The sequence below is a fragment of the Aethalodelphis obliquidens genome, unplaced genomic scaffold (genome assembly GCF_003676395.1).
Source record: "Aethalodelphis obliquidens isolate GAN/ISIS:26980383/991018 unplaced genomic scaffold, ASM367639v1 scaffold8, whole genome shotgun sequence".
Taxonomy (NCBI): domain Eukaryota; kingdom Metazoa; phylum Chordata; class Mammalia; order Artiodactyla; family Delphinidae; genus Aethalodelphis; species Aethalodelphis obliquidens.
The window spans coordinates 51,230,404-51,246,863 of NW_020837952.1; the positions used below are offsets into that span (position 1 = coordinate 51,230,404).

At 42.3% G+C, this 16,460-nt stretch overlaps 1 protein-coding gene across 1 annotated transcript in view; it reads right to left on the minus strand.

The window, feature by feature from the left end:
- The window catches only part of LARGE1 (LARGE xylosyl- and glucuronyltransferase 1), a 587,913-nt gene that overhangs the window by 229,647 nt on the left and 341,806 nt on the right, over window positions 1-16,460 (minus strand). Inside the window, exon 6 of the mRNA XM_027107480.1 lies at window positions 4,886-5,057. Within this exon, the coding sequence (XP_026963281.1) occupies window positions 4,886-5,057 (172 nt within the window). The remainder of the gene's footprint in view (window positions 1-4,885; window positions 5,058-16,460) is intronic.

The window sequence follows — 16,460 nt, forward strand, 5'->3', positions numbered from 1 at the left end:
ATGCCTTTACAACAGCTTCCCCAGGTTGCTAGAATGAGATATTATTTCCAAATTTTTATGGAAAACTATGGCACCCAGGGGTCAAGTTGACTCATGATCGGCAGCCACACCTTAACTAAGATGCAGACCCTGCCTCCCAGGTGATGGGCATGCCCTCCTCCATGCCATCAGGAAGCCTGGAGGGGACGCAGCAGGTAGCAGAGAGAGCACAGCCTCCAGAGCCACACAGTTTGGGCTCAGCCATGCTGTGCAATAGCTCTCTGATCATGGGAAGTTATTTAACCTCTCTTGGACCTAGTTTATTTTGATTTTCAAATGGGCAAAGCTTCTAGCTCAGTGGCTGGAACAGAAGAAGTACTTAGGAAACAGTAGTTACTTTCCCTTTGCTTTACAAATACTCATTTTATCCGCCTGCCTCCTTCCCATCTCCACGTGGATGCCCAGTTAGGTATATTTCAAATTTAAAAATGCCCCAAACCAAACTCCTGATCATCCCCCATAACCTGCTCTTCTTGCGGCCTTTTCCATCTCACAGATGCCACCTCACCCTTCCAGCTACCTTGGGGCATCCTCCACTCCTGTGTCTCTGCTCCCCACATCCAATCAACAGGATATCCTGACTATCTGACCTTCAAAATGTACCTCATATGATGACGTCTTTCACCCCTACTGCCGCATCCAGGTCTGAGTCCACAACATGGCTCACCTGGATAATTGCAACCATCTCAGAAATAGTTTCCGTGGCCAGGATGATCCATTACAAATGCAAATCAGATCACATCACTCCTCTGCTCAAAGCCAGACATCAGCTTCCCATATCTCTGAAGGGAAAGACAAAATCCTCCCACTGCCTTACAAAGGTCCCCATGATCTGACCTCACCAACCCCCGCCCCTCTCCTGGGCTCACTCTGCTCTGTTCTGAACTCCATCTGAGTCCTCAAAGAAGTCAGGCCACATCACTCCTGAAACTTCACACTTGCTGTTCCTTCTGGCTAGGATACTATTCCTACCCTTCCTCTAGACAGCTGGCATGCCTGTCATCTCAACTTCTTCAGATTTTTGCTTAAATGTCACTTTTCATGTAAGACCTTCCATTATGACCCGATGTGAATATTAAAATAACACACGCACACGCACACACACACACACTCACACTCACACACACACACAGAGGCATCCCTTATCTCCTTTCTCTAATTTCCACCTAAGCACTATTCACCACCTAATACACTATATATTTTATTTATTTTTTTTGTTTGTCGTCTCTCCCCTATTCACATATACACTCAAATGAATAGGGACTGAACTTGACTTATTCTTGCAACGCTCCCAACAGCAATCTATTTGGCCGCTAGTAGGAGCTCAGTAAACGTGACTCATGATTCTAGCCATCAGTGGCATGTCTGATTCTTCCTATTAAGAATCAGAGGCTCTGGGCTTCCCTGGTGGTGCAGTGGTTGAGAGTCCGCCTGCCGATGCAGGGGACACGGGTTCGTGCCCCGGTCCGGGAAGATCCCACATGCCGCAGAGCGGCTGGGCCCGTAAGCCGTGGCCACTGAGCCTGCGCGTCCGGAGCCTGTGCTCCGCACCGGGAGAGGCCACAACAGTGAGAGGCCCGCGTACCGGAAAAAAAAAAAAAAAAAAAAAAAATAGAATCAGAGGCTCTGAAAATCCTCCAGCAGTTGGAGCAGGCTCGATAAGGGTGCAGATGCTGAGGGGGGAGCATCTGCAACTTAGGTGAAGTCAGGGCTCAGGGAGCACGTGCACATCCCCAAGAGGTACACAGAGCTGCCCACGGCAGAGGCTGAGGATGATCTAAGCCCTCACTAAACAGCTTCGTACTAGGTTCTCCACGTAATGACTTTAGGTAAGGGCGATTTCACAGCATCCTTAAGGAGTCAGGCCTATATGGGACTGAACACAAGAGCCACTGCAGCCCCAGGCAACTAGCTGTTCCAAACCAGAGAAAAACCAACAAGGCCAAATTGCATCAACATCACTCAAAATGTTTACAGTGGAGATGTCAACTGTGATTGCCTTTATGAGAGGGGAACTCTCCCTCTTGGATCAGCGCATTCTACATTTATGGGTCTGTCCTAAGGGACTTGCTTCCTATACCATGACCTGGCTTCTAATCATTCCAGTTTAGAAAGAAAGAACCACACACACACACACACACACACAAAGCAAACCCTGTACAAAAGAGTACCATATGAAAAAGATAAGAGCTTACTTATTTTCTTTTCACTTCCGTATTTTCCCAGAAAAGTTAGGGTGGGCGTGGGAACCCCTCAGATGTTTTATACTCCTCTGATGGTGATAGATAAAAACGGAACACAGTATGCCTTGTTTGTGAGCTCCTTGAAGGCAGGTGTCCTGTTCTAACAACAGCATCTAATATATTCCAGTGGAGCCCTGGCTAATGCTAGAAATGAACCAGTGAGAGAATGAACAAATAAACGAAGCCTATTAAATCAACTCCACGCATTCACATTTCCCCTGCTCTGATCCTGACCCATCTATTCCGCTCTGCCCCAGAAACTGCCTTGAGTCTCAGAGCCCTCCAGATCCAAATCCCTGGGCCAGCTCTGGGAGCAACAAGAGCCTCGGGCGCCTTCCCTTCCACGGAGGATATGGGACGGGTACGATTTAACACCAGCATTATGACTGTTGTTATGATTGGCGACAGAACCCCACCAGCACTGTGGCAGGTCCTGCTGGAACAGAATAAATGTGATTTCCTAGTTCCAAGGCTACAATCAGTGGCCAACTGTTCCAGGGATTTTGTTGAGTTACACTTATCCAGGGGAGACTTGCAGTTCTGAATGAATATTTGAGATTGAGTTTCTTGGGAAGCAGACTCCAGGATGGGAGTGAGCACGCGGGAGGTTAACTCAGGAAGAGCTCCTGGAACAGTACCTATGAAAGGGAAGGAACACCATCAGGACAGGGCAGAGGGGGACATGGAGCTGCCAGGCAGACTCCAGGGAAGGCTACAGTGGATCCTGCAAGATTCCACATGCACCAGGCAGTCCATGATGTGGGGCGGCCCAGGAAGGGGGCATGGCCCCAGGCAAGGTGACTCTCTTCGCCTGAGATCATCCCGAAAGGGGGCTGAGAGCTGAACCCATCTGCAGGCAATGCTCCCAGCAGCTGGAGGAATAAGCCCTTTATTCCAAAGGGGAATGTGGGCACCCACCGCACACAACCACTACTCTTATCCGGCAAGACAGACACAATCATCACCTCTGCTGTGATACTGACCCAGCTTTAGCCCCTTCAGGAGAGGTGATAACTCTCACTCCCCTTCACTGCTCATCTTATAGCCAGAACCCACTCCTTATAGCCAGTGATACCCAGTGGGGATGCGATAAGTGCCCGTTGAATAAATACAACCCTGAACACTGAACATTGGCATGAAAATAGGAATAAAATATTGGGGTTGGCCCAAAAGTTCGTTTGGGTTTTTCCATAACATCTTATGCAAAAACCCGAAAGAACTTTTTCGCCAACTCAACCACATAACTATAGAAAAACCGTCCCCAGTGAGCTCGATGTAATCGGAAAAAACAAGCAGACCTGATAGGGGGACTTGAAAAGAGATGCACAGGGAAGCCAACACACACAGGCATTCTGGTCTCAGCTCCGGGTAGAACCTTGCATCCTACCAAGCTTCTGTCTCTTTATTTGTGAAATAAAAAGACAGATCCAACCATGCTATGAAGAAGAGATCAGAAAGCTGAGACACACTCCATTTCAACAGCTTTGCTAAATGATGTCTTTACTAGTGTCATTACTGACACGAGTAAGGAAACTTTTGATCCTGGCAAGGAAAAGAGCCCAAGGGTCAGAGTGTTTCCGCCCATGGTGTGCGGAGGACTTTTTTCAATTACCCCAGAGCTGGGAGGCCCCCAGGAGGAAGCAGGCAGAGATTGGAGTGGGTGAGGAATTTACTCTTCTGTCCGTGAACGAAAACAGAAACCAACTGGAATATCCTCTGATTCATGAAAATGCTGTGATTTAAAATCACTGAGCAGTATTTCACTTTCATAGGATAAGGAGCTATAGAAAAGAGGCAGGAGGAATTTTAAACACAGAAGCCAGAGTGCAGAAGCCGGAAGAAAAAAAATCTCACTGCCATATTTATCTCTCATTGTATTTGTCTAATACTGAGAATATAAAATTGAAAAATTATGCAGTTTTAAGGAAGACCCCTGGAAGAGGGGTATTAAATAATAGTCCAAGGTTTGTGCTCACTTGCCACTTCTCTCATGCATCCCCACCAGAGTCATGTACACCCATCGGGCTCACAATTTCCCACCTTATACTCGCACATACCCTGGGGCAGTGCCAAGAATTACAGGAACTAACTAGATTAGAAGGAACGTCTTAAAAAGCCAAACTTTATACTTCTTTAAAACAATAAACCACAACATTAATGGAAGCCATAAGGACATTTGCAAACACTCTATAATCAATATCCAACACCACCACCTCACAGGCTTTCTCAGCAATCAAAGTATCATTTGATAAAAAGAGAAAACTGATAAATGCATGTCTCCACACCAGGAAGTCAACTCAATTATCTGCACACAAAATACACACATTCGATATTTGTCTCTTACCAGGCAATTCAGCAACCCTCAGTTGGGTTCTTCCTATGAACACAGATCTTACCTCTTCAATTATTACAAAAACACAAGCAAATTCCAGTTTAACATGTTTCAAATGGCAGTACTGAAACTGATGCTCCACTCTATTTATAATTCCTTGTCTGTTTCATTAGAATGTTAAGAGTTGACCTCACATTGGGAAAAAAAAAATCACTCTTCTTGACATGCTGACACCTTCAAAGATACCAGAAAAAAAATGAGCTACCATTACCTTTGAACTTGTGGAACACAGCCCAGAGCTCTGCAATATCGGTGGCAAAGGTGATGTCTGTGTCAAGGACGATGACCCTCTCCAGGTTGGCAGGAAGAGTCTTGGTGAGGACAAGCTTCATCAGACCGTAAATCCCAGAGTAATGTTTGTTGGGGATCCAGGAAACTTCAGACTAGACAGGGCAGTGAAGAGCGAGAGCAGGAGAAAGGAAAAAAAAAAAAATCAATGCATTAATTTCTTTGTATAACCATTATAAATAGTGCCTGGTACATAAAAAGCATCGAATAAAAATTTGTTGAGTAAATGAATGCATATTTTCTTAAAGATCTGTTCATGGAACTTCATGGCATATGAAGTTCTTTTGGAAGAAAATGTATCCGAATCAAAGGAGAAGGAAAGTAATGTCTATGAAATAACTATCACATGAAAACGCTATGCTCAGATTTAAAAAAAAAAAAAGATTTTTGTTATTATAGAAATGATACAGGCTCATTGGAGGAAATAAGAATATGCACAAAACAAGAAATAAAGGTTTCAAAAATTGAATCCTACTATATATCTTTTTTGCAACCAGTACCTAATTGTTCCTGGGTAGACATATTTCTTTCAGTCATATTCCATTTCTGTGTCATTAAAAATGACTATTCAATGGTATTGTTACGCTTATCTATTTTGTTAAAGCTGTAATGGAGCTGGCCATCACCTTATGATCTGAGGTCTGAGGACTTCGAGTAATTCCCTCCAGTGGGTTTTACATAACTCTTTTTCATGTAAGCCTCGGCCTTGGGAACTCAGCTCACTTTCCTCTCTCCCTTGAGAATTTGCCTGAACTGAAGCTTGGCAATCGTCGGCCCATGCTGCAGAGCCATGCTATTTAATCAGACCTTTGATTAACTTATTCATGTATTTTGGTTACCATCAAAGCAGGAGAGCTTGGTGGAGGCCGAACACCAGCACGCTGGGGTAAGCCGTCGAATTAGATGGCTCCAGCTTGACTTTAGTTTTTACACACACGCAAGGCACTCAGATGCATTACAGAACAGGAGGACTACAGGAATAAATTAATCTCAACATGAGCCCAGGACTGAATGTCGCCCCAAGTCCCCGACTTAATACATAATCAATTAAGTTAGAGTGCTCAATTAGAGGTAAAGGAAGCATTTGAATGAGTGTGTATTCAGAAAGAAAATCCCAGAAAGAAAACTAAGGACTCTATAGGGGGAAAGAACGTGTGGTGAGAAGCAGATGCATTTATCATAAATGGCTCCTTCTCTTAGAAGTAGCATGGAACACGCTCTGCCTCTGTCCAATTCCTGCTCTTCCCCCGAGTTCCAACTTAGAAGGTACCACCCTCCAGCCGCCCCTCCCCGCTGCCCCAGGCTGCGCGAGGGTTCCCAAAGCAGTGTTTCCCTGCTTCCAGCACAGCAAGCCATCGTGCTGTGTCTAATTTTCCACGTCTCTCTCCTGCTCTGGACTGGAACTCCTTGAGGCAGGGACAATGTCATTTGTATTATGGTAACAACACAGTCATTTCTCAAAAAATGTCTGATCACGTGCATGACTGCAAAGTTAGCCAGGCCTGGGTTCAAATGCTACCTTTGGCATTTTCCTCAACTAGGAGAAGAGGTATCTGTAATTGCTAGGGTCTAGGTCAGCACAGTACACTGGAAGAGGCACAGCTTGTTGAGCCCCAGAGCCTGGGCTTTAGCACCAGTTCCACTTCCAATAAGCTGTGTGACCTCAGGCAAGTCATTTAACCTCCATGAGCCTCAGTTTTCTCATCTGCAAAATGGGAGCTTAAGACACTCACATCACAATATTGCTGGGAGGATTACAAAGCATCCAGTATAATAAAGCCCACTTTCCTTCCCCTAGTGAATGTGTGCCAGCACTACCCAGGCTCAGATGATTCAGGATTTGGAGCGTGATAAGTTATGGTACCTTTGACAGTAAAGGGGAAGTAGGGAATAGAGATAGCTTTGACAGGGAAAATAAATCACCCACCTATTTTTCCTATATTTCTATATAAAAGATTAGTAAATCACAAACTGGGATCTACTGGGAAACGTGAAGCCCCCTCTGGTGGATCTCCAAATTGGACTGCACATCCTTGGTTTTAGGAGGAAAAAAAAAAAAAAGGGTGGGAATGGTCACCCATATAACCTTTCGGGGCATTCTCCTGGTGCAATTCACACTGCTACGGATCTCACTTCCACCCTACAATAAACTTCAGTCCAACCAGGGACGTTAAGTCTTGGGGTCAATGGGGAGAAGTCCATCCTCAGAGGCAAGATGCAGAAACCTGGAGGGCATCATGCAGACCTACCCCAGAGTACCCTACAGAAACACCACCGCCTAGCCAAGCAATATCCTAGAGTGTTCTTCATCACTCAGCACGCGAAAGGGTTCATGTAATTAAAACAATAATAAGAATGAAAGTTAGGTTTATGTTAATGGAAAGATTATTATCCTTGCAATGGCTGTTAATAATTCTAAACAGCATGTTCTGACATTTAATTAGCAAAAAAATCCAACTGTGCTCAAGAATACCACCTAATGTACTCACATAAAGGAACAAAAGCAATCCCAGGTTTTAAGGGTTTCTGTGTAAAGTAGGGGGTGGTGGAGGCTCTCAAGGGGAAATTCACCTTCCCCAAGTGGTCAGTTCCTTGGGGGAATGGACCCCAAGGGGAGTTTCTGTGAAGTGCTACAAGTGATTCTAGGGTTCATGTGATGCTGGGTGGTCCAAAGAAAAGTTACTCAGGAAATCTGACCAGAACAGTGACATGAGGATGGAGGTAAAGGGCTGACAGAAGACACATCCCCAAAGGTGCGTGCTTAAAACCCAGGGCGTGAAGGAAAGCAATATCTCAGGGGTGAGGCTGGTTTCTGACCTCTGATAAACAAGGGAAAGCAGGGAAAGAGGCTGGTTTTGCCAGGAAATGATGCCTATTTCTTCTTTTTTTAAAATTTTATTTATTTTTTAACATCTTTATTGGAGTATAATTGCTTTACAATGGTGTGTTAGTTTCTGCTTTATAACAAAGTGAATCAGCTATACGTATACATATATCCCCATATCCCCTCCCTCTCGCGTCTCCCTCCCACCCTCCCTATCCCACCCCTCTAGGTGGTCACAAAGCACCGAGCTGATCTCCCTGTGCCATGTAGCTGCTTCCTACTAGCTATCTACCTTACGTTTGGTAGTGTATATATGTCCATGCCTCTCTCTCACTTTGTCACAGCTTACCCTTCTCCCTCCCCATATCCTCAAGTCCGTTCTCTAGTAGGTCTGTGTCTATTCCCGTCTTACCCCTAGGTTCTTCATGACCTTTTTTTTTTTTTCTTAGATTCCATATATATGTGTTACCATATGGTATTTGTTTTTCTCTTTCTGACTTACTTCACTCTGTATGACAGACTCTAGGTCCAACCACCTCACTACAAATAGCTCAATTTCCTTTCTTTTATGGCTGAGTAATATTCCATTGTATATATGTGCCACATCGTCTTTATCCATTCATCCGATGATGGACACATAGGTTGCTTCCATCTCCTGGCTATTGTAAATAGAGCTGCAATGAACACTTTGGTACATGACTCTTTTAGAATTATGGTTTTCTCAGGGTATATGCCAAGTAGTGGGATTGCTGGGTCGTATGGTAGTTCTATTTGTAGTTTTTTAAGGAACCTCCATACTGTTCTCCATGGTGGCTGTATCAATTTACATTCCCACCAGCAGTACAAGAGTGTTCCCTTTTCTCTACACCCTCTCCAGCATTTACTGTTTCTAGATTTTTTGATGATGGCCATTCTGACTGGTGTGAGATGATATCTCATTATAGTTTTGATTTGCATTTCTCTAATGATTAATGACGTTGAGCATTCTTTCATGTGTTTGTTGGCAATATGAATATCTTCTTTGGAGAAATGTCTATTTAGGTCTTCTGCCCATTTTTGGATGGGGTTGTTTGTTTTTTTGTTATTGAGCTGCATGAGCTGCTTGTAAATTTTGGAGATTAATCCTTTGTCCGTTGATTCATTTGCAAATATTTTCTCCCATTCTGAGGGTTGTCTTTTGGTCTTGTTTATGGTTTCCTTTGCTGTGCAAAAGCTTTTAAGTTTCATTAGGCCCCATTTGTTTATTTTTGTTTTTATTTCCATTTCTCTAGGAGGTGGGTCAAAAAGGATCTTGCTGTGATTTATGTCATAGAGTGTTCTGCCTATGTTTTCCTCCAAGACTTTGATAGTTTCTGGCCTTACATATCAGTCTTTAATCCATTTTGAGCTTATTTTTGTGTACACAGAGAATCCCAAAGATGCTACCAGAAAACTACTAGAGCTAATCAATGAATTTGGTAAAGTAACAGGATACAAAATTAATGCACAGAAATCTCTGGCATTCCTGTACACTAATGATGAAAAATCTGAAGTGAAATTAAGAAAACACTCCCATTTACCACTGCAACAAAAAGAATAAAATATCTAGGAATAAACCTACCTAAAGAGACAAAAGACCTGTATGCAGAAAATTATAAGACACTGATGAAAGAAATTAAAGATGATACAAATAGACGGAGATATACCATGTTCTTGGATTGGAAGAATCAACATTGTGAAAATGACTCTACTACCCAAAGCAATCTACAGATTCAATGCAATCCCTTACAAACTACCACTGGCATTTTTCACAGAACTAGAACAAAAAATTTCACAATTTATATGGAAACACAAAAGACCCTGAATAGCCAAAGCAATCTTGAGAACGAAAAATGGAGCTGGAGGAATCAGGCTCCCTGACTTCAGACTATACTACAAAGCTACAGTAGTCAAGACAGTATGGTCTGGCACAAAAACAGAAATATAGATCAATGGAACAGGATAGAAAGCCTAGAGATAAACCCACACATATATGGTCACCTTATCTTTGATAAAGGAGGCAAGAATATACAGTGGAGAAAAAACAGCCTCTTCAATAAGTGGTGCTGGGAAAACTGGACACGTACATGTAAAAGTATGAGATTAGAACACTCCCTAACACCATACACAAAAATAAGCTATTTCTTCTTAAAGGCGTTGTTTTTAAGGAGGCATTGGGATGCTCCCGTAATGATCACAACAGAAAATACTATCTAGCATGTGCTGAGTGTTTACTGGGTGTCAGGCATTGTGGGAAGAGCTTTCTATGTGCTACCTTATTTACATCCCTTCCAACTAATCTAAAGGTCAGATATTATTATCTCAGTACCTGAAATTTGGGGGATGAGGGCTGAGTCCTTCCCCTTACCTCATATTTAAGTCCCCCAGCCCTAGATATTCTACTCTGGAATGATGCCAGTGTTTCTTTCTTCTTCACCCTTCCTGCAGCCCCGGGCCTATTCAGACGTGCTCTCCGCTCCTGGATTAGTTACTGTAGGGCCATAGCCAAGCCCCTGCCTCAACCCAGCCAAATCTATGTTCGTCAAGAAGCAGTTTTTCAAGGCAAGTAGGTACAAAGACTTTGGAGTCGGATACTCCTGGCTTTGAAGTCTCTCTGGGCCTTAATTTTCTCATCTGAAAAATAGGGATAATAGTAGCATATCCTGCTCCCTTCCTAGCGAGTTGCTCTATTTGTAATCTGGAAGCTTTCCTCATTATCCTGGAAATATTTATTACTCAAAATACATTTCTTATCCCTACCAACATTTTCCTATGGATTACAAATCACCGTGACCCATTTTTTAAAATTAAAAAGGAAAAACCATCCTAGTCCCAGAATGTCTGAAAAGTCATTTGCCTTTAATGTCATTTCTGAGTGGTTGTCTTGGCAACCAACCTGTATGTTCAGAACATAACTGTTGAGAAATGGAGGGTGAGGAGCTCGGATGGGATGGGGACTCCGGACAGTGCCACGGGAGGTCATGAACTGAGCATAAGCTTGGGAATCTGAATGGCCAGATTCCCACTGGTAGGCTCATCTCTCTAACCCTCAAACTCCTCACCCATAAAATAGAGAATATAAATACAGATCCCATGAGTTTTGAAAAAGCATTAAATGAGGCAAGAGAACTAAGGGGCCTGGTTCAGCGTTCGCTGTATCATAAGTGCTCAATATTAGCTTTTCAATTGGTTAACAGCATGCACTCCAGAGTCTGACTGCCTGGGTTTGAATCCTGGCTCCATCACTCACTGGCTGGGTCACTTTGGGCAAGTAACTGAACCTCAATGTACCTTTGTTTTCTCATCTGTAAAATGGGCATCCTCACAGAACATACTCTATAGGCTTTTGAGAATTCTGATGCTGTATTTAGGTACTGGCTATTATTTTTAATTGTTAATATTGTTACCAATTATATTTAGAGCGACAGAAAAGATGAGATTCTTACCTACTAGATAAAGTCATCTGCATTTGTATTTGCCCTTGCCAGCAAAACTATGCTCCAGTTTAGCTCAGCTGGAATCATTTAAATCAGCATTTACAGAACACTTAATATGGGTCAGGTACCGAGGAGGGGCTAGGGACCAGCATCCACAATGAATAAAACATGGCTGGTGCTTGAGGAGTTTATGGTCTAGTGTATATTCATTATCCTTTACTGCATAACAAGTTACCTCAAGACACAGCAGCTTAAAACGGCGATACTTATTACCTCGCACAGTTTCTGTGTTAGGAATTTGGGAGCGTATCTGCTGGGTGGCTCTGGCTCAGGATTCCTCATGATGTTGTCGTAAGGACGTCGGTTGAGCCTACGGACATCTAAATGCTTGGGATCTGCTTCAAGAAGGCTTACTCCTACATGCCTGGGAGGTGATGCCGGCTGTTAGCAGGAAGCCTCAGTTCTTTGTCACATGGACCACCCCCATAGGGCTGTCTGGACGCTTTAACAACAGGGCAGCTGGCTTCTCCCAGCGTGAGTGATCCAAGAGAGAACAAGAAAGAAGCTAGGATGTCTTTTATGACTTGGCCTCAGAAGTTACATGGTGTCATTTCTGCCACATCTTACTGATTATACAGGTCAGCCCTGGGCAACGTGGGAAGGGTCTAGACAAGAGTGTGAGTACCAGGGTATGGGATTATCGAGGGCTATCTTGGAAACTGGCTACCACATCTGTGATATTACGATGGTAAGAACGGGACTATGATACCTCCAGGTGTACGTATAGCAGTGATCTAGAAGAAGGACAGTCAAGGTGGGGTGGTTGGAAGGGAGGGAGAATAATCAGAGATGTCTGGAAAAGAGGAGCCTTACATTTGATCTTGACAAATCAGGTGAAAATTGTGTTTTTCAAATATCGGGAGAAAAGCAGGATGGGAGAGGTATTATAGTATCCGTGAAGGCACAGAGATATAAATAGACAATTGTGTGTGTATGTGTGTGTGTGTATGTGTGTAAAATAACTACAATCTGATATGTCCAGATAAAGCTTGAAGCTGGAAGTGATGGGAAAGGCTGTGGGGAAGGAGGAAACGGTGAAACGTTAGAAAATACTGTATGAAGTACAGTATATGGAGAATATGTATAAAGAACTCTGGCCAATACCCTAAGGTCAGTGGGAAGCAACAAAAAGGTTTTCATTAGCAAAGACACATAATCTCAACTGTATTTTCGGAATATACTCTAGCAACCCATAGAAGAGAAAGATTACTAGAAGGCAGTTTGATGGGCTTCAAAACCTTGGAGGACGCCTACAGAAAATGCAGATTCCCAGGGTCATACCCAGAGGTGATGATTCATCAGGTTTGGGGTAGGGCCCAGAAATCTGTATTGTTAACCAGATCTCTGTATTGTTAACCAGATCTCCATGGAATTCCTTTTTTTTTTTTTTTAACTTCTTATTTTATATAGGAGTATAGTTGATTAACAATGTTGTGATAGTTTCAGGAGTACAGCAAAAGTGGTTCAGTTATACATTTTCCCATTTAGGTTGTTACATAACATTGAGCAGATTTCCCTTTGCTATACAGTAGGTCCTTGCTGGTTATCCATTTTAGATACAGCGGTGGACTATACCCTAAGAAAGAGTAATTTAGGAGATACAGTAGGTACTGCATTTCTCAAGGCCTGTTGGCTGAATCATTTATATTGGATCACCAACCAGTTTATTGTTCAGAAACAAGAGATATAACAGCCCTAATCTTAAGAGTCCCACCTGAACTTGACAGGGCTGGATGTATAGGGAGAGAGGATCTTTCTCAAAGACTAACAAAAGAAAGTCTCGCTGGAAGACCGTCGTTCTTTAGGTGACCCTATGCTTCATGGCATGAAGGTTTCCTGGCTGTTCTACTTTCTAAACTCAGAAATCCATTTCGGCAAAAGCAGCTCTAGGTCAGCTCCTGTGAAATTCTGAGGAACCAGTACCAACAGAAGAGCTAAGTTACATGTTTCACATCTTCCCACAATGGCGCCTTGGAGGAAAACCTTGTAAGAGCCCTAAGTCGGTCTTTACAGGTAACAGCAATCCTACTAGGCATAGATGAACATTTATTTAGAAAATAAAACCCCAGCCCAAAGTGAGCTACCTGGCGTTCACCTGAAATGTTCATTATTCAGAAATCTACTGAGCCGCCATCTTCCACAAGCATCATTAACTCGAGAATGATGACAAAGGCACAGTGGATCAAGAGGAATGTGACCACGAATCTGTAAACGTGCTCCTCCTCCTATCAGTGGCAACGAAACCCCTTCCTCTCTCATGCCTGTCAAGAAGCATCCTCTATTTAGCTCTGTGAAGCCTGGGGGGATTGGTCCCTGGGGCATCTATGGATCGTCTGAACCTCTCTGAGTACTTTACGTTATGAAATGGAGCATTGCAAAGCACTGGGAGTTCTGATTTGTGAACTGGACTGTTACAGTGGTTTAATTTCCTGAAATATTGCTGCCTTCTTAACTAATAGATTTTTCAATGCACTGAGGAGAAAACTGCGTTAGCTCCTGAGGAGCCTGGACTTATTATTTCTAGAAGCTGCAATTCTTCTTATTACAGTGCGCGGTATGTATTTATGTATGTCTACTTAGCACAGTGTCTGACACAGGGGCACTCAATGAATAGTTTTGAAAAACCAAAACAATACACGTAAACAAGCGATGCTTAGTGGGAACCATTCCTTGCAAGGGGAATACACTGGTGCAACTGCTTCATTCATTCATTCAAACACCAGATGAATGCTTGCAGGGGAATACAGTACAGTTTGGGGAGACAGAAAAACAATTTCTAAAAGTATGATTACAGCATTCCCATTAGTACTTTACCTTGATGGGGGCTGGAGGAGGTAGGGTAATGGAATGCAAAGACATCTAGGTATCTTTGGTGATATTGTTCTAGTTCTAAGTCAGATGGTGTGGTGTTTTATTGGTTTATATCATAACCTCTTTATCTTCAATCTTCAACTGTGTGTATGTGCCTGCATGTACAGGACGAAATCATAAGGAACCAAGGGGCAAGAATGTGACATAGAATGAACCCAGGAATAAAGCGGACCCAGCTAAAAGTCACAAATACACACACACACACACACACACACACACCAGCTCCTGCTAAGAATGGAGACAATCATTTTTCTAGTAAATGCAAAGAACACAACCACTCTTCTCCTCTTACAATAAACTACTTTTTAGCATTCATTCTTTTTTTCTTTTTTGATATTTAATTTTTGAGATTTAATGGACATTAAACATGACATAAACTAAGGATTTAGGTAAAAAATACCTATTTTTGGAGGTGCATTTTAAGATTCTGAAAGGAAGTTCAAGATACCATTTATGTTTCCTTTCATGTTGTTCTGCTTATCTATTTCTACATTACCACCATCTCATATTGATTCTTTTTTTTTAAATTTTATTTATTTTTTTATACAGCAGGTTCTTAATAGTCATCCATTTTATACACATCAGAGTACACATGTCAATCCCAATCGCCCAATTCATCACACCACCATGCCCACCCCTCACCGCTTTCCTCCCCTGGTGCCCATACGTGTGTTCTCTACAGATGTGTCTCAGTTTCTGCCCTGCAAATGGATTCATCTGTACCATTTTTTTAGGTTCCATATATATGCGTTAATATACGATATTTGTTTTTCTCTTTCTGACTTACTTCACTCTGTATGAAAGTCTCTAGATCCATCCACATCTCTACAAATGACCCAATTTCGTTCCTTTTTATGGCTGAGTAATATTCTATTGTATGTATGTACCACTTCTTCTTTATCCACTCATCTGTCGATGGGCATTTAGGTTGCTTCCATGACCTGGCTATTGTAAATACTGCTGCAGTGAATATTGCGGGGCGTGTGTCTTTTTGAATTATGGTTTTCTCAGGGTATATACCCAGTAGAGGGATTGCTGGGTCGTATGGTAATTCTATTTTTAGTTTTTTAAGGAATCTCCATACTGTTCTCGATGGTGGCTGTATCAATTTACATTCCCACCAACAGTGCAAGAGGGTTCCCATTTCTCCACACCCTCTCCAGCATTTGTAGTTTGTAGATTTTCTGAGGATGCCCATTCTAACTGGTGTGAGGTGATACCTCATTGTAGTTTTGATTTGCATTTCTCTAATAATTAGTGATATGGAGCAGCTTTTCACGTGCTTCTTGGCCATCTGTATGTCTTCTTTGGAGAAATGTCTATTTAGGTCTTCTGCCCATTTTTGGATTGGGTTCTTTGTTTTTTTAATATTGAGCTGCATGAGCTGTTTATATATTTTGGAGATTAATCCTTTGTCCATTGATTCGCTAGCAAATATTTTTTCCCATTGTGAGGGCTGTCTTTTCGTCTTGTTTATGGTCTCCTTTGCTGAGCAAAAGCTTTTAAGTTTCCTTAGGTCCCATTTGTTTATTTTTGTTTTTATTTCCATTACTCTAGAAGGTGGATCAAGAAAGATCTTGCTGTGATTTATGTCAAAGAATATTCTTCCTATGTTTTCCTCTAAGAGTTTTATAGTGTCTGGTCTTACATTTAGGTCTCTAATCCATTTTGAGTTTATTTTTGTGTATGATGTTAGGGAGTATTCTAATTTCATTCTTTTACATGTAGCTGTCCAGTTTTCCCAGCACCATTTATTGAAGAGACTATCTTTTCTCCATTGTATATCCTTGCCTCCCTTGTCATAGATTAGTTGAGCATAGGTGCATGGGTTTATCTCTGGGCTTTCTATCTTCGTCCATTGATCTTTATTTCTGTTTTTATGCCAGTACCATATTGTCTTGATTACTGTAGCTTTGTAGAATAGTCTGAAGTCAGGGAGTCTCATTCCTCCCGCTCCGCTTTTTTCCCTCAAGACTGCTTTGGCTATTCGGGGTCTTTTGTGTCTCCATACAAATTTTAAGATTTTTTGTTCTAGTTCCGTAAAAAATGCCATTGGTAATTTGACAGGGATTGCATTGAACCTGTAGATTGCTTTGAGTAGTATAGTCATTTTCACAATATTGATTCTTCCAATGCAAGAACATGGTATATCTTTCCATCTGTTGGTATCATCTTTAATTTCTTTCATCAGTGTCTTATAGTTTTCTGCATACAGGTCTTTTGCCTCCCTAGGTAGATTTATTCCTAGGTATTTTATTCTTTTTTTTGTAATGGTAAATGGGAGTGTT